The 18434-nt window shown below is 45.6% G+C and overlaps 1 protein-coding gene across 4 annotated transcripts in view; it reads right to left on the bottom strand.

Annotated features, from left to right (window-relative positions):
* Nucleotides 1–293: 293 nt before the first annotated feature.
* KLHL3 (kelch like family member 3) overlaps nucleotides 294–18434 on the bottom strand; it is a 46437-nt gene continuing 28296 nt past the window's right edge. For 3 of the 4 annotated variants that reach the window (XM_065690787.1, XM_065690788.1, XM_065690790.1), the window contains 10 exons: nucleotides 15944–16053; nucleotides 11149–11265; nucleotides 10128–10277; nucleotides 7554–7671; nucleotides 6856–7053; nucleotides 5957–6058; nucleotides 3559–3687; nucleotides 1531–1671; nucleotides 1194–1337; nucleotides 294–941 (listed from right to left, as the gene is read on the bottom strand). In XM_065690787.1, coding sequence (XP_065546859.1) covers nucleotides 913–941; nucleotides 1194–1337; nucleotides 1531–1671; nucleotides 3559–3687; nucleotides 5957–6058; nucleotides 6856–7053; nucleotides 7554–7671; nucleotides 10128–10277; nucleotides 11149–11265; nucleotides 15944–16053 — 1238 coding nt within the window. In that variant the 3' untranslated portion in view covers nucleotides 294–912. The remainder of the gene's footprint in view (nucleotides 942–1193; nucleotides 1338–1530; nucleotides 1672–3558; nucleotides 3688–5956; nucleotides 6059–6855; nucleotides 7054–7553; nucleotides 7672–10127; nucleotides 10278–11148; nucleotides 11266–15943; nucleotides 16054–18434) is intronic. The other variant, XM_065690789.1, reaches the window with a different exon arrangement.

Below are 18434 nucleotides of genomic sequence, written 5' to 3'. Positions count from 1 at the left end.
ACTGTACGCAATGTCTTTACATTAATGGCACCATAAGGTGTTTCTTTTAACATCTAAATGCTCTATTATGAAATGGCATTGAGATGCTGGACAGAGCTAGAACTGGGGCTTTCAGCACAGCTGAAATACATGGGTCGGGAATACTTTCTTATCCAAGCAACATTTGTTTCACAGGAGCAATAAACCCCATCAGAGCAGCACGGGTTTTGTGGGGTTGCCAAGTTTTGTGTGGTTCAGCCCCAGGGAAGGCACTGCCCAGCAGGTCCCACCACGTACAGCAAACCGCATTCATGGCAAGTAGAAAAATCACATGGTATTTATTTCCACCACACGACAAGCATTTCAGGGATACATACAGTAGTCCAGTGGCATATACAAACGTATGACTGAGACAGCGGCACACTCAAGCCAGAGCACCCTGTTCCAGTTCATTTCTGCTGACTGCTTTTCTCAGTTGGCACTCAGAAGCTTCCTCTCCCAGTACTAAAGTCCACCCTCCAGGCACAGGAAGTAGTTCAACAAGATAATGTGCACGGAGCATCAGTAGTGAAGAAACCCAGAATGTTCATTTTTACTCACGTGCCCAATTGTAGCAGTTTTGTTTCACACAAGAAACTCAGTGCCTGCAGTTCAAGCACAGTGTTTATCTCAGGACACTAGCCATTGAGAAGAACAGTTGATTGCACCACAGATAACAAGCAACGCCTCGTGTCTAGCATGGAACATGTCCCCAGAGGGATTTTCGCTTTGCTACGTGATCCACCGCAGAGCAGATGATGTTTGGAATGCATCACCGGTCATGTTAAGACGTTAACAGCAATGAGATGGGTCAAGTCAGAGGTCAGTCATCTTCCCAACACCGCCCAGCTGGATCCACTTCACTTCTGCTCCTCGCACTGGCTTACCCGTGTGTCACAAGGGTTTGTGAATCACAGCCACACCTGTTGTAAGGATGGACAGATAGACACAGTTATCACAGGAGAAGCTCCTGGGTTGTGATGTGGCTAAGGTCCTTTTGCAAACCTAAAGACCAACAACAAGCCTGCAGAGAGTTGTCTACCATTTCTATGAAAGCTTCCTCTGCTGAAAGCAACATAAACCATACCAAAATGTAAGATCAAAGCTTCAAGAGGTACAGCCCTCGAGTTTATGAATGACCCCAGCCATTACCAGCTCTCCCACTGACTATTTACCTGCATAACTTCTCCCCGTGCTCATGCTGGTCGGTAATAACGTCCACTTGTCCGTGATAGGGTTGTAGTATTCCACCGAGGCCAAATTGCAGGAACCATCATCTCCTCCCACCACATAGAGGAGCCCATTCACCGCACACACACCTCAAAGCAGAGCGCAGATGGTTAGATACGGGCTAACTCATCTCCCACAGCACATCACCTGCTGTGTTCTGATTCATCCCCCAGCAGATCCCTCATCTTCCACTTTCATCACTTACAACACTAGCACATTAGTCACATTAAAACCCACACAGATAACTGAACCAAACACCACAGAACAGATTATTGGGGTTACCTGCATTTCTTCTACACATATTCATGTCTGCTACTTGCTTCCATGTGTTTGTTCCTGGATCATAGACTTCCACACTCTTCCTTACTAAGGGGCCATCGTGCCCTCCGGTAGCGTACAGCAGCCCACTAAGAACACCAACACCTGCCAAACAGAGCCCAGCATTAGCCAAGTGTACAGGGCAAAGGGCTGTATAGCCCTGGTTCTTGTACTGGGTATTGCCTTGGCCTCTCCAAGGCATATCCAAAACATGGGCCACATGTACCTCAAGATCATCCAGCATGTGGTCAACTCCCCACCCATGAGTGTCACCACAGCAGACCTGCACAGTAACCCCTGGCAGATGTCCTGTCTTCCAGGGCTGTGCCCTTTTCTCAGGTAGATGTTATCTGAGATCAAATCTAGTCCCACAACACTTAACTGCCTGTATTCAAATTCTTCCGACAGACTTGTTCTTTCTTCCCTTTGCATCCCTGACCACTGCATCCCACCCCACCTTGTTTCCATCTGCCTGCTCTTTTCTGTCATGAAGCCCTTTGCTTTTAGCCTGATTCCTAATTCCAGGTTTGGGATCACCCCAGAGAGCTGAGGACACTAGTCCTCACCTCCACTAGATGTCAGCATCGGGATGGCAATGCCAGCACTGAGCACGGGTTCAGTGATGGAGGGGTACAATAGACACATTGCGCTGCAGCACCACTGGGGATGAGTGGCACCCGGCTATCCCCTCCCCACAGACTGCTGGAGGGGCATCTGGGTGACAACCACAACCTGAGGAGCTCAGCTTTCAGGCTGGGAACAGAGAATTGCAAGGCTATTTGGCAGGTGAGTACAAATTCCCTAATACTGGACTTGCCACATGGGGATGGACTTGCGAAGCAGCACTCAGTGTTTCGAACAATGACAGCTCACTAAAATCCATTTACAGGCACAAACTGTTTTGCTGTGTTTCAGCATGCTGTCAACAACACGAGATACTCATTCTGTTCTCCTGAAAGCTTGCACTGAGATAGGTTTAAGCATCAAGCAGATACTAGAAACCTCTTCAACTGAATTCAAACCAGCAGTGTGTGATTGCATTTGCCTCTCCTGGAGTTATGGAAAAGGTATTAGAGTGAGGAAAGAAAGACCATATGTGGATAGCAGCCTCTCAAGTGCCCAGCTCAGAAAGGAATTCCCACCACAGCTTAACCTGCAGGGTCATCTCAGTCCCCAGGCTTGGCCATCTCCAGGTAACTGCCGCTTTAGATGCTGTACAATGAGAACTCTGAGCCTTGATATCAGGAAGGACCCTCTGCACACACTGGGCTACAGGACCATACATATCTGAAGATCATTTTAAATACAATGGATAAAAGCTTTTATCTCTTTCAGACAGGAACAGCCATAGAGAGGAAAAGTGCTTACCTAGTCTAACATCACATAGTAAGTAAGAAACCATCAAGATTAGAATATAACTCTTTTTTAACCTGTCCTTTCCTTTAATAACCAATTCTTGCCAGCAAAAGGTACACGAAAAACTAGTTTAGCAGGGACAATCTGAGATTATTTCTGTTACCTTGGCTAGATCAGCACACCACCCAGTGCAGATGTGCTTTGTGGTGCAAAGCACCCACCAGGTGCTTGCAGAGAAGATCTAAAAGGAAAACCCATCTGACATCCCCTAAATGATAGGAGAGAAGGAGGTGCAGCTTGGCTTTCCAGTCCCCAGCTGAGCATGCAGCTGGCAATTTGGAAAGCTGACTTTTAGCTTACAAGTGAGCTGCATCTGTTAGCAAGGCTACTTGGAAACACTGAACATCATTTCATTAATCGAGAAATTCATTTCAATTTGGCAAGATTTTAACCAAGTCAGGAGAGCAGCACACATCTTCCAAGCAATTATGGTTTTTCCTCTCATGGGGAAAGGATGGAAATAACAGGTTGCATTTGCCAGCCCTGCAATGCCAAAACACCCTTCTCATTCCTTTCCATGAGCAGAGGAGAACCCAGTGATCATCTGCCCTTAAGAAAACATCTTGGAGCCAGTACCTGCCCCGCTGCGCCGAGTGCTCATGTCAGCTACATAGGTCCATTCGTTGGTGGCCGGGTTGTACTGCTCGACGGTACTAAGGCACTGACGGGATGCTCCATCGTAACCCCCCACGGCATAGAGCTTCCCTGGAAAAGACACACGTTGGCATCAGCGCTACAGCTACAGCTATTTATGTCACCATCATGCCTCACAGCTCCAGGTGAGGACAGATCCTGGTTGACAGAAGCCCTGGGAGATGTGCCTAAACCTGCTGGGATGCCTGGGGAACATCCTAGTGGAAGGATCTGAAGTAGACTCACATGACTGTATTTAAATCCATTAAAGCTGTCAACTAAGACAAAGAAACAACACAACACAACAGCTTAATTAGAAGCCAAAAGCCCAGAGGGTTTTCCTAATGACTTGTTGGCCCAGGAGAAGAGGTAACATCAAAGCTGATTGAGCATTTCCTCCTGCTCAGGCAAGGTGTGCTGTCAAAGGTCGATACTGTACATTAATTACTGTATCACATGAGCAATAAATATGCAACAGCTTCATACGTTAATCTAATACCTTCATGGAAGCCTAGACGTGATCTTGAAGAACCTGGGCCAAATCCAAAGCAACCAATGCTGCTAGCACAGCTGAGGCCAGCCGGTGCACCTATGCCAAGTGATCACAACACAGAAGATAACCCTCTCAGCATGGGATATTTGTCCCTCCCTACCCTCAGCTTAAGGAAAGCTGAATAACATACAACTAACACGCTTCTCTGGTCTCAATCAGGTATCATGGAACTACATCATGTATGAAGCAAGGCTGATGCTTCACCATGTCCTCTTTTCACAGGCCTTTCTGATACTCTCACCTTGTCTCCCTGTATCGTCTATCAGCTTGTTTTGCATTTAGGCAGTAAACTCCTTGGGCAGAGGAGTTTCTCTGTGCTTCTTTATCATAGTACCTACCACAAAGGCATTCTGGTTCAAAACCAGGCCTCATTACAGCAAACAACCATTAACAAAGTTTGACAAATATATAGGAAAATTCTAACACCATTTTTTGTTCAAAACACATGAATAAGAACAATTTTCAACCCATATCAGCAGAGCCTGGCCACAAATGAGCTATGCAATTCTTTGCACACACGAGACTCCCACCAGCAGTGATCATCTACAGTCTTATGCTTTTGCATCCTCCTCTTTCCTTGATGTTTACAAGCTCCAAGAACAGGCCAGCTCTTTTCTTTCTCCCTCGGATCCACTTACAGCCTCCTCACACTGTGATCATTAGGAGAGGTCTGCAAGGATCAGGTTTGCGACTGTGCTCCTTCTGCATCTTCCTGTCTCTTTAAACATTTCCAACTCTTATTTGTGCTGTTGGTTCAACCCACCTGGTGTTAGTCAATGAATCAAGGCAAGAGTGCCAGACCGGGCAAGACAAGATAAAGCTCCTTGGCTGGCATCAAGTATTAGATGTTTTTAGTGCCCACAGATATATCAGATCAATCTTCATCACATTCAGATGAACAAGCTGCAGCTTGTACCCTACAACATGATCAACTCTTCCCCCCACCACATGTTCTCATTATTTTTTCTCAGGGACTCCAACATGTGCAACACTTATTTGCACTTTCAAACAAAGCAAAGGGAAAGGATTTCACGTTTCCAGTAGAAAATGTGTCCATAGAAAAGCACCTCTCACAAACACACATAGCAAATCCCACTGACTCCCAGCAGCCCAGCACTTCACTCATGGGCCAGTTTTGAAGGAGATGCTTGTGAAATAAACATGCAAGTTTAGCACAACCACCACTATTTACTCTGACTTTATCTCCCTCCCTCTTCTCACATATACACATAAGCACACTTCAGGTATTCCCCATACAAACAGGTCAAACCAAACCACTTCAAAGTGCAGTTTATAACAAGGCTCTTGCCAGCAGCTGCTCTGCACTGTACTAATTGCAAACTGGTATATGCCATGTTAAAGACAAGGTCGAAAACCCCTTTCGCTTGCTTCAGAATCAATTGTGCTAAGGGAAGAAAAGGTTCCTACTTAAGCCTGTTCTTTCCTGATGGCACAAGCATACACTGCAGGTCACCATTTGCCTTCACCAGCCAGAAGCTGCCCAGGAAGAATAAGGATTGAAAGAATCCTGCACACACCTAATGGCATTCACAGGAGGCATGGGCTGGGCTGACATGGGTCTGAGACTCTTGGAGAGCTACACATGATTTTTCATTAAGATACAGAGAAGAATGGGAAAAGCTGCAGCAATTACATCATATAAAATAAATCTTTACCAACAAGTCTAGAGAACAGTCCCTGCAGTTCCCTCCTATTGCACTCAACCTTTCAGGCTTCCCTTTGAGACAGTAACATTTGCTTGATGGACACGGCTGCTGATTTTCTTACCCTCCACAACTCCAACTCCAACACTGCTTCTTCTTGTGTTCATGGGAGCCACAAAAAACCACTCATTGGTTTTATAGCTATAGGCCTCAACTGATGCCAGACCTAGTTAAAAAGGGGATACACAGGTTTTCTAATTAAAAAAAAAGAGAAGAAAAAAAGATTGGTGTTGCACTTTCATCTGCCTTCCACCTCCTCCCAAGCCCCTAATTCCCCTCCCCACTCCTATAACCCAATTCTCTAATCCCTCGTCTTTCAGGCTGGCACCAATGTGTCAATGCCATTTCAGCAGCTGGAAATACTGTTACCCCATGGAGCCTGCAATGTGCTGGGGACACCAAGGTGGAGCAGAGTCCAGATACCAAGCCCAGAAGTCTTACATCCTTTCAAGCATTTCAAAATGTCCATGCAGAGGTTCAGAAACTACCCCCAAACCCTGTTGCAATTGTACTCATCACCAGCTGAGATAATTTAGGGCTTAACCAAGTGGCAAAGCTCTAGAGCAGAGGCAGAGGTGTGAATCTAAACATGCAGTTATGCCAAGAAAAATCCCAGCCACACATACCCCACAAGGTGCCATGCTGGCATTTTATACGTGTTGCTATGAAAAATATAACTAAAACAAGGAAAAATCCCTTTTCAGTCCAGAAAAAGCATATTCACACAGAGAATGAGACTGAAGGAGCTGTATCACTAAAGAAGAACACTAGAGTGAGATTCCCTGCTACTACTTATGGGTCAGAACATGCACGTGGTTAGTTACAACATGCAGTAAACCCAGTCCCTGGCTCTTTCTCTACAAATCATAGAGGAAGGAGACAGGAATCTCACTAAAGCTCTGCAGGGGTCTCTGAACACATTTGTCAGGTCAGGCACTGCCTGGTTTTTGCCCCATCACCTACCAGTGCTGCCATCAAAGCCGCCCACTGCATACAGGAGATCATTGAGCACGGCTGCGCCTAAGGTGCTTCGTCTTTCCTGCATGCTGGCTATGGATGTCCACTGGTCCTTCACGCCATCGTACACGTCAACAGTCCGTACCCTTAAAGAGCCATTGAAGCCCCCGACAGCATAAACATTGCCAGCCATAAACACCACACCTGAGAAAAGAGGAAAGGGATTTTACAGAGGTTTTACAAACAGTCTGGGAAGTGTCATCAGACCTCTGTCAGAATGTGTAAGATAGGAGGAGGAGCAGAACCTTGGCATGTCCTTGGCATCTTCTGCAGGTTAAGAGCATTGGAACCTAGTATGATCAAACATATGTGTCATATGGAAGGTGAAATGCACATAAATAAATGGCATCATAAGGCACAGAGGCATTTCACACCTGAATGAGTAATTTTCTGGGGCACAGAGAACACCAGATGGTGATCCACATTCACAGCCCTGTCAGACGTCTTCAGGGGAACACTCTCAACTTACAAATCTTCTCCATCACCCACTCCTCAGCACTCAGAGGGACTGACTCAGCTCCTTTGATTTTCACTAGGAAACCAGCAAGGAAAGCTAGTTGAAAGGGATGACTGCGTGACCTCTATCCAGTGCTGCAGAGCTGCACTAGGAAAACAAAGAAGGTTGCTTCAAAAGTTCTCGTTACCTGCTCTGCATCTCCGGGAGGGAAGCTCAGCAACCTGATCCCACCGCTCCTCCTCAAAATCATAGCACTCCACACTGCGAATGGCTTTGGGTGCTTGCCCACCCACCACGATCATCACCTGGAGAGGGAAGGCAAGGAGCTAAAAACATGCTGCAGGCCTACTACAAGCTTCTGCAGCAATACCTATTTCAGTCAGTTCTATTCCAAGAGGGAACAAGTTATCTCCAATTTAATGCACACTAAATACGGCAGCCCCATTAAACCTTCTTTACCATTTCCAAGGTGGGCAATGTGCCCTATTTCCCCATGAAACACAAAACCACTTTGGCACCATGGTACATGCAAGGCTCTCTGCATAAGTATTTTGAAGTGAAGCAGATCCCAGTGTAATTCCCACAGCCAGCCCAGTGTTTAGTCATTACCTCTATGGTGGTGCTAAAAACAATCGATGCCACTTAGCAAATAAAGCCTCGCAGCTGTATTGCCACCTGCAGGGAGATGACACTCAAGGGTATCACAAGGACTATTAAGACCCAGGGTGCTGGGCTGCTGAAGGAAGTGATTTGTCAGCTTCATTAAGGCTTCTGGTTGCAATACGTATTGATGCAAACCCAGTAATTAAGACCCAAATTCATTATACATAGGGAAGATCTATGTGAAGGTGATCAAGGACAACCTCTGGAATGAAAGAACTACTCTGCTGGGTCAGGCTAAAGGTTCACCCAGCCCCAGACTCCATTCCCAGCAATAGCAAATGGGGACACTGGTGGAAAAGTGAGAAGATGTGGACAGTATGCAGTGTGGTTCTTCCCAAATCTGCCCTGTCTGCCACCAGAAGACAAACTCCCCATGGACTTGCTGACTTGCAGTGGTCCCAGGAACCTGCACTCAGCATCATTGCTGTGCCCCAGCTGGGCACTGCAAACCAACCAACCTGAACCTACAAACAGCTCAATCTGCACTTTGTTCTTAACACATTTCCTTCAACCCTCCATTGCTATCAAGAGGGAGCATTTGCTCCCCTTGCCTCAGCACATCAGAAGGAGCAAACACTACTCAAGACATCTGATTTTTACAAGGCCAATAAGCTAGAAGCAAGATAACAGGGCTTCAGATATAGTCAAAGAGTAGATGGGAGACTGGCTTTAGCCTCTGCGAGGGAGCTGTGAGTAGCTGAGGGGATAAAAGATTGTCACTTGAGATCACCCGGGTAACAAGCTCAACTCCAGTCTGGGCTGTTGTAAAGCACAGAGCTAGACAGCAATTTGAAGCATGTGAAGAGCCTGAAAATAGCAGCTGTTTGATCTACAACGATGAGAACATGACATTAGGAAGCAAAGTGAGTCTAAATTAGCAGCCTGACTATGAGTTGTGTAACAGCCTTCCATGGAAAGCTTCGCGTGATTACAGAATTAATGCTAATCCCTCACCAGCAGGACCAACAGACCACATGAAAGTCTCTCAGTAACAGGATTGCTGGATGATCATCACCTTCTCTTTCTTTACAGCTAAAAAGGGAGAACAGACCTGCAGAAGGTTTGGGGTTGTACTCATAGGTCATGCTGTAGATGTTGAGAACCTCTGAACTCATTGGTTCACTGTTTGTTTTATTCTTACCTACTTTACTCCTTGAACAAGGGTCACAACAGCCCTTCATGATACCCCCAAAGCTATGTTCTACCAACTTCATCTCAGCACCAGCAAGCAGACAGCAGAAAAAACATGCCAACACACTCTGCAGAAGCACAATTTCTCAATGGACAGTCCAACATCTAAACATCTTAACAGCCCCTCACAGCACAGATCTCGTACACTATCTCACAAACCCAGGCTCCTATAATCTGTGCTTAGAAAAACAGTACACTGTGGTTTTGATGTCTTACAATCTCCAAAATGCTTATTAACTTCAGCAACAGTCTGTTGAGGAACACTGTGCCAAACTGCGTTTATGTCTGGGGCACAGGGAAAACAGCTTCTGTTGTCATTTTTAATTCACTAATAAAGCAGTGGACAGAGCATCACACACGTGCAGAGTCATTGCAGGGAATAACAAGGATTATTTATTCAGTAGCTGCTTTGAGTCTATTAAAATCTGCTTCAGACTTCCTGCCCATGGGTCTGGGTGCTGTTGTTTCCTGCTTTCCTGGCTTCTGATTATGGATACGGGAAAAGGAAAGACACCTACCGTGACCCTCCTCAGCAGGGCTCCACAATAGTGCTACAAGCCAGCAGAAACCTCGAGCAACCCTTTGAGCACTACAGGCAGCTGCCCGCTGCCACTCCATGGGTCAGTGATTTCAAGCCACTCACAAAACCAGCTGTGGCTGACAGCATGTTTGAGGAGCAGACCTTTGCCCCTGGGAGCAGAGATATTGCTTCCCCTGCGGCTTTAACTCAGTTCATCGAACTCAATTATGTATCCTCGGTGGCCACAGGCAGTACCAGAAGAGGGAGTACAACACTTCAAAGGATTATTGTGGAGTTAGTGAGATGTGAGAAAGCCAGCTCCTTTCAAAGACAGAAAATGCCACCAGTAACAGTGTGAGGTGACAAAAAGCAACAAACCCATCTTACCTTTGGCAGGCTAACGGGAGTCCTCGGCTTTGTTCTGGGATTCTTGATCAGTTGCCTTTGATCCAGAGGAAGCAAATGATATTTCATGGCCTCGATAAGGAAGTCTTTACAGGTATTGTTATTCTTGATTAAAGCTTCTTCTTCAACTGTCTGAGAACATGCACACACATGAAAGATCATTCAGACTGAAGTACCTGGTGGCACAGGTCACAAGGAGACTTCCACCTCTTCCCAAAGAAACACAAGCAGTAAATCCAAGCTTCAGTGTCACTCACAAACAGCAATGCTCCCTCAATTTTACCACCCTTTGCCAAACATTTATCTCCGCAGAGGAGAATTCACCAGGAATCTGGGTACAAAAATAGGTAATTTCTTTTATTTGAGTCAGAATTTTTAAGGAGAGGCAATACCTTTCACTCAATCGGAACATATTGACGAGAGAAAAAAACCCCACAATGGGTTCATTTTATTTCAACTCTATTGGTTGTTTAGACACATGATAAAAGCACAGTAGCCGAAGAGCCTGTATGCCAACCCCTTCTTTGGGGATTTGCAGCTCATTATTAAGGCCCAGATCCCAGGAATTAACTTGCCAAGAACTATCTCTAAGTCCGACTACATCAGTGAGCATCTCACCCGCACTCACACGACCCATCTCTAAGCACGGAACACATCTTAAGCCAAAATGACCACAAAATGTGTTTTCATCAAGCTAAATTTACCTGTGCATTAGGGGAAAAACTGCTCAAGTAACATCACCAGCTTGGTGCAGAATCCCAAGATATTAACTTCTAAATGCTTCTACCAAGAGAGGCAGAAGCTCCACTCTCAGCACTGTCACATTTACTACAAGGTTTCTGCACACACACATTGATTTCAGAGTTCACCCAGCTTCCCTTTTATTCCTCTGTTTACTGACTCAGCAACATGCCGAATTACCCATCTCAGACACAAACAGCCAAGCCACTGATTGAGGAGCTACCAGCAGCGTAAATGCAAGCATTAGACTTATTAGACTAACCTGTACGAGATAATCTCTGGGCAAAAGGGGCAGGCGAACGTGCTCCATCAGTTTAGCCATGTGTTCTAAGCGAGATTCCTTCTCATAGTTTATCCAAGAAATAACGGCTTCAAAGACCTACACACATAAAGCACAATTAAACAGAGAAGAGAGAACTGGCTGCACAGGCACCTACCCAAACCCAGAAGCATTGAGATTTTAAGTTATCAAGGGAAGGACATGCAAGATCTCTATCAAACAGATGAAAAAGTCATGACTATGAACAGAGCACAAGCACCACGGCAGCGAAGGGGTGAGCTGACCACGCGTATTAATCAGCAACTTCGCATCTTGATGTGCTGCACTACTCTCAAAGTTAAGCGTGTGTCCAGGACAATCATATACCTCTTGGACATTAGTACTGGAAGGCAGCCAGGAAACTTAATGAGCCTGTTGACATTTGCACTGGACATTATTCATTAAATCAGCCACAACAATTACTCCTGATAACAGAGAGCTCCCCTCCCAAAGGAGTCCGGCCACACGGTAAAACACTACACTCACCATCATATTTAATCACTGCACCAGTTTTGTCCCTCTACCCAACACCCAAGAAGCCTTCAGGACAAGTTCTCCATGCACAGAAAAGCCCCTGCCTCTGGGCTGGATGCATTTCACTGCTAAAAATACTCAGGAAACAAGGGCATGCTGGAGTTCTGGTCTGAACCAAAATGTAGTTGTACTCCCAGATCCAACCGGTTCAGATAAGCATCCAAACTTGGACTCCGTGACCATGAACAACCCCATGCAGCAGGAGCCACGCAGAGCCCTGTGCTGTGAACAGACATAAGTGTCCTACATGGGCTCCTGCATGAATATGCATGTGTTTATGTAACTATGAGCCTCACTCCTTCCAGAAGAAAGGCCTAAAAACGTCACTGGGAGCAGGAAAGGCTTCCTAAAACATCCAGCGAGGCAAGGAGAGGGGCCGGTGCAGCCTTGATGCTGCACAACAGGATCTGGATCATTGCACTTCTAATCCTTAACTCACATCAAGAGGCAAAATTCCCTCCCCAAGTGTTCTCGCTACCTGGTTACTGATAGGGGGCTGAGCAGCCCACTCCTGTAGGACCCCCAAAAAGCATCGCTGGCTCTTCACCCCAGCAGACTCAGCAAGCGCCCATGGTTCAGCTTCCCTCTGTTTGACAGATCAGGCCAATACGCACAGGTATTTTTCCCCTTTCCTTCCATCCCTCCCCAGGAAATCATTTTGTTTGGTCCAAGCCCACTAATTTGACAAAATTAACCAGAACTGAGGGCACCATCTCTTGGTCCCCAATTGCTGCTGGCAAATGTAATCTGCAGGAGGCAGCATCCTCCCACAAAGGACGCTGAGCAGAAAGGGATTTCTTCCTCTTAGGCTATACTATGCACTTTAAAGAAGCAGTAAAGCACCAGCCTCATTTCCTATGCCAACAAATGCTCCTGAACTGTTTGGAATTCAGGACACTGCGATGAGCAACAGGGATCTGTGTAATCAAACCCCAGCAATTGCAGAGGAAAATAACTACTGCAGAACCTATTCTAAAATGAAAACAAACAAACCATTTCGCTTTGGCTATGAGGCATTTAAAGTAGAAACCACATTGTTGTGAGATTTTTAATTGCAGATCAGTGTGGAAGGGGCATAAAAGCCAATGTTCAGCCAGCAAACAGGCTTTTTTCATTAACCTCTTCTGCACAAATGCTGAGCCACAGAACAGGACACCGGACTGGGATGTACCCAGTTACAGACCAAGACGACATGGAACAAGTCTTAAAGGAAGGTAAAGCAAATGTGCACAAGGAATAAACTGCTTTCTCAGTGCTGGAGGCTGCTCCTGGGTTAGGCATACACTGATGTTACCCGGCTAAAAATAACAGAGATTTGTAAAAAATCAAATTCTGGCACCTTCCATTGGCTCCAATTCCTAATTTTATGAGAAGGGGGTGGAAAAAATCTTAATCCAAGACAGCAACATGTCTATTTAAAGGCCACATCTGTTTCCACTACTGCTGCGCCCACTGCAGACCCCAAGCAGCTGCTGCTCCCCCGGGACATGGGGTTTTCCAGCCGTGCAAGACCCACTGCCAGGCTGGGATGGGAGAAAGCAGCTTTGCACCTGGCTTCATTGAGAAGCATGGGCTGGGTTAGTGCCTGGCACCTGCCTGGATGCAGGAGCAGCCCCAAGCTTGGAAGAAGCAGTTTTCCCACTCTATGGAAACTTAAAAGCCTGGAATACCCCCTTTCTGCACAATACTTGAGCAAACAGCAAGGCCAGATGTTGTCCCAGTCTCTTCAGCCAAAAATCCAGCTGTTAGATACTCCTAGGAGGACTAAACTGTGCATCAGCTTCTACAGCATGAGCCTATGAGACTATGAGACTATTGCTGGAGTCTGTGTTAAATCCCCAATCCAAATAACCCAACCCTTTTAAAAATGTCTTTTGTCACTACTCAGTTGGCAGGAGCCCTTTCCCAAGGGCTGAAGTCCTTCCTTTTCACACATCATTAACAAATAGGAATAAACATCATTTTTTGTAGTTTTTCCTTGCTTGTGTACACTGCTATAATGAACGAGCCTATTAGGTCAGGTGCAGAAGGCACTGATAAAGCTGTCTTCAAAGTACTCATCTAGAGCAAAAAGAGCAGGCAGGCACCAAAATAGACCTGTGCCCTGGGCTGAAAGGGCCTGTGCAGCTGCAGAGGCTAGCAACAGCAAGGGGGAGAGAAAGGAGGATAACCTTTGAGTAACAGGGAAATGTCATTATTTCACAATTAACATTGATTGCTGTGGTAGCAGAGAGTTTTTGTAGTCCTGAGGGACTAGAGATACAAGTATGCCAAAATTTGTGCAGATAAAGAACATATGTTATCAGGCCAATTGGCATTAGTTGAGGGTGGCGGAGGAAGGGGAGAACACACAAGCTCTTGGGCACATAAGTCTCAAAGCATTTTAAGGGCAATACTTCCCTCTGTCGCCTTGTTGCCTTCTGGCCCTGGCAGGACTCAGCTATAGCACTTCCCAATGACCCAGAGATGGCAACGCTCTGGCTCACAGGCTGCAGTACATGTGAGAGACATGGTAAGGACAGGAACCAGAAAGACTCTTGTGGAATCTGGCTGAGGCAATTTAGCTCTCAGGTGTTTGAAGTATTTATCTACGTACATCTTGTTGCTTAAAATAGTTGTCTATCCATCACATGTGCACATGTATACACATAGATATGTGTATATGTACAGATATACACACACACATACACCTTTATATATATACCTATTTATTTTTTATAATACATACCATACACTAGCAGATAGGAAGAATAAAGGTCAGGGAAACTGCTTGTCTCTTGTGAAGCTAAAATAAAACAGCATCCTACGATTCTGCCCTCAATTTTCAGCCTACTTTGGACTCCAGCACATATTTCATGTTTATGTTCCAATCCCATTCTCTGCCTCTCTCCTGTTATTCATATCTGTTGTTTTGAACGTGCAGCTTTATGCTTACATTTCCTTCCAGTGCCTTGCATTCTCAGTTTTTACAATCAGCTAAAGAAATACTGGGTTTGGTTGTATAAAGCTCAGATGAGGGAGGGAGCACTTTGATTTCTCTGGGCACAAGGCCAATAAAAGCTTTTTAACAATGCTGCACAGCACTGGGAAGACTGGGTACCAAACTTGCACTTCCCTTTGCAGGCTGCTTGGCTCATGCAAAACGATTCTGCTTTGAGTTCGTGCCATTTGTTTTTTCCCTTTTTGGTACTGCCTCTGTGGCACCTCACAGCATCCCACCAAGACACATACACCAGTGGAAGCACACTCCTGAAGGCTCTGACTTCGCTGGCTCAGGATGTGAATGAAGCATCACAGCACTTGCCCTTCATGTACTGTGGGTTTTCTGGCAAGCTTTGTGGTCCCTATGGGCCCAAGCACCTTCTTGCTTGCTCCCAGAGGGGCTGAGCAGGATGGGTGCACACGCTATCAAGCACACCCAGGTCCAGCCTCATCCCACAGGCATCCAACAAGGGTCCTGAAGTTACAAGCCCCATAATCCTTCAAGCTCTCCTGTAGCCTCCCACAAGAGTCCATCTCCTCACAGTGACAATTTGGAGGTGAGCTGAAGGGCTCGAGGCACACACCTCACCCAGAAACCTGCTACAGGTCATGCAAGAAGCCCACTGAAGAGAAAGGGCCAGGACCTGGTGTTCACCAAGTGCTGTAACCACTGGTCACCTTCCTTCCCAGGACTACAGGCTACCCAAGGTGTGCTGAACGTTTCAACCACAAAATAACATCAAACTGTGCCTTTTTTTTCCCATCTTCCATTAAAAATACTGATGATGCTAGAAAAATGTTTCCTTCCTTCCCTCTTGGTTGGTCTCCTTTAGTTCTGTCTGATATGCAACAGAAGCCAATATCGCTCCCTGGCCTAACGAAATTCATTCACCTTTTTGGGGGGTTTTACAGCAGGTAACAAGAGATTTACACAAGAGCAGATGGGAGGTTCCTAGTTTTCCAGAGAGGGAAGGTATTCTGTTCTGGCCCCCAGGGCTTTTGGAAGTGATACGGATCTGAAAATCATTACTTCCTGCAAAGAACAAGCAAGTGAAGGTCATTTTTATGTGGGTTTAGGATTCACATTATTTTTAGTTTTCCTTTCCATGCAGTCTGTTGGAAAATAGCCCCTAAAGAGCGTAACATGAGAATAGTTTCTGGTGTAAGATCTAGAAACATTCAGGCATGCTTACATTGCGTGCTGCTATACAATTTACTATACCTTTTCTTCGGAGGAGACAGTGAGCTTGTCACTTGATATTAAACTGCAAACCTGGTCCAGACTAAGGCTAAGAAATTCTTCTCCCAGCATCACCTCAGGGAAGTGCTGCTCTGTTCAACAAATGAGAAGGGGGAACAGAAAATTATAATGAAATCCATGTTCCAAGCCAACAGAAGGATTACAGCATTCAGAGAGCTGCTGCTGTCACAGCTCTGAGCACCAGAGACAAGCGACACGCTGCGGCTGCATGGTGGAACAGAAACACAAAACAGCCTCAGAGGAGGTTAAAGAAATGGGATGTTATTGCAAGTAACACAAGCCCCAGGAGACACTTTCACAGATGACATGAGATGGGAACTGAGCTTTCTGCAAAGCCACCAAGTACCTTCCAAGTACCTTTGCAAAGTGACAAATAGGATTTAGAAGTGGTAGTTGAGAAGAGACGATGCCTTTCTGAAATAGCACATAACCTAGCCACATTGAAATTCAGTTCTTGCCCACTTCAATGAGCTGAACAGAATTAGACCTGCTCAAACATGGATGAGAGACTCCAGGTCCTTCACATTTGTAGGTATTCAAAGGAAAGCCCATCTTTAACATGAATTAGCCAAAGTTTGGTGTATACACTCGGCAGCAGAGTGAAGGATCCCAGGGTACCCCGCTAAATCAGTATAGGATCAGTATCTCTCTCCTTCCACCTTTTACTTCTTTCCCCCAAATGTGTAAATTCAACCTTTCTCCTGCTCCAAACCCCCAGCACCCATCTTCCCCAGCATCTCTTCCTTTCCACTGAAGTCTGCAACTGAACAAATCCCTCTTTCTCCCTTTTTGCTTCTAAATCCCTACAGGCTGTAACTTTGGGAGCCACACATCACTGCTTATAATCCCAAACTGGGAGAATTATGACTGATTGCAATATAGGGCCAAAAAGGCTCATCAAGTCTGGCAAGCTTCCCATCTAGCCAAAGGGCACTAGGAAAGAACTGCTTTTAAAAAGCAATTTCCAGGTAAAAATCACTGTTAGGCAGTTGCAGTCAGTTTTAGCTCTGCAAGAATGTGTTACATATACACGCCAATTTAATCTCACCTGCCATTAGCCGAGTCGCATTTATCTTTGGTCGAAATACAGAAACATGACTCTCAGACACACTGTCTGAAAATGCTTTTCTAAAGCTTTAATCCTTCAGCTTCGAGAAGCTCAGGCTCATTTATCCAAAGAGCTCTCTCAGCAGCATGATCTGTCTCTAGTTTTCACATCTGCAAAGTCTTTAGCCTGCCAAAAAGCAGCACCACAGGGACACAAGCTGGCATGAAAAGGAGCTCTTTGAAGATCACACCTGAACAACTCCTCATCAATGCTGGTGCTGAGGGCACCAACCATGAACCCCACTTGGTCAGATGGGCGCCAACACACCACAGCTAAGCCAAAGGCTCTGACTAAAAATAGCAGTATCTGGATAAAGTTTAACACTATTATGCTGGAAGTAAGACCTAATGAAGTCTTCTGGCCTTAAGTGTTTGAGAAGCAGGAAATGCTCCCCACACAGCAAGCTGGATGCACTCTGACTTCTGGACACAATCTCCTATTCATTCTGGACCAGCATCTGGCAGTAGAAAGACATTTGATCTCTTGTTATTAGTTGGAAGCAAGTAAAAATATTTACTGATTTTAATACAGTAACTTGTGCCTGCATCAAGGAGGCTCCTCCACCTCCTCAAGTTATCCAGTGGCCAGAACTAAGTATTTCCCAAGACACTGAGCCCATGCACACATGGACCCTTGAGCATGGGGACTTCTGTCTTGGTTTAACTCTGTTACATAAACAACAGTGAAAAGAATTTTAATGGCATTTTTATTAATGGAGTTCCATTAACATTACATGGGCTGTTGTACTAACTGGGACTTACGAAGGCCAATAAAACAACAAAGCAGACTTTCTAATTGCCAAACAACCAAATAAATATACAGTGAATGCGCTGCTTGTTGGGTTAAAGATTAAACAGGGCCTGGAAGCAAGGATAATGAGATATTACAAGCAAGCCTTTATACAATTAACCATTCCTTCCAGGGTACCTTTTCCTCCAGGGGATAATACAGCCTGAGCAGCTGAAAAGGTTTTACTTTTATTTGCAGCAGAATAGTGGAGGACTTGGTGGGCACGTTTTTATTCCACTGAGCCTACTTATGGTCCCATTAAGGACAAAACTGGACCAAGAAACACGCTGCAGGTGCTTGGGGACTGCAGGTGTATTTTTCCCTATTCAAATAGACAGAAAAGCAGAAAACAAACCAGCTTCTCCCAAGCAGAGAGGTCAAGGGCAGCTCTGCCAGAGGAGACTGGGAAGTGCTGGGAATTAAGAGCATGGGGCTGCTTGGAAGAGCTTTGTATTTACAACAGAGGAGAAATGCTGAAAGCCACTGCCTGCATGTACTTACTGCAGACAAGCACATCCACTCTCAAGGAAACAAGAGCCTATCCACCCCCTGAGG

This window comes from Lathamus discolor, chromosome 10, assembly GCF_037157495.1.
Source record: "Lathamus discolor isolate bLatDis1 chromosome 10, bLatDis1.hap1, whole genome shotgun sequence".
In the NCBI taxonomy this organism is placed as follows: Eukaryota; Metazoa; Chordata; class Aves; order Psittaciformes; family Psittacidae; genus Lathamus; species Lathamus discolor.
Note: the sequence above shows the minus strand (reverse complement) of the source record. Positions and strands in the feature narration are given on the sequence as shown.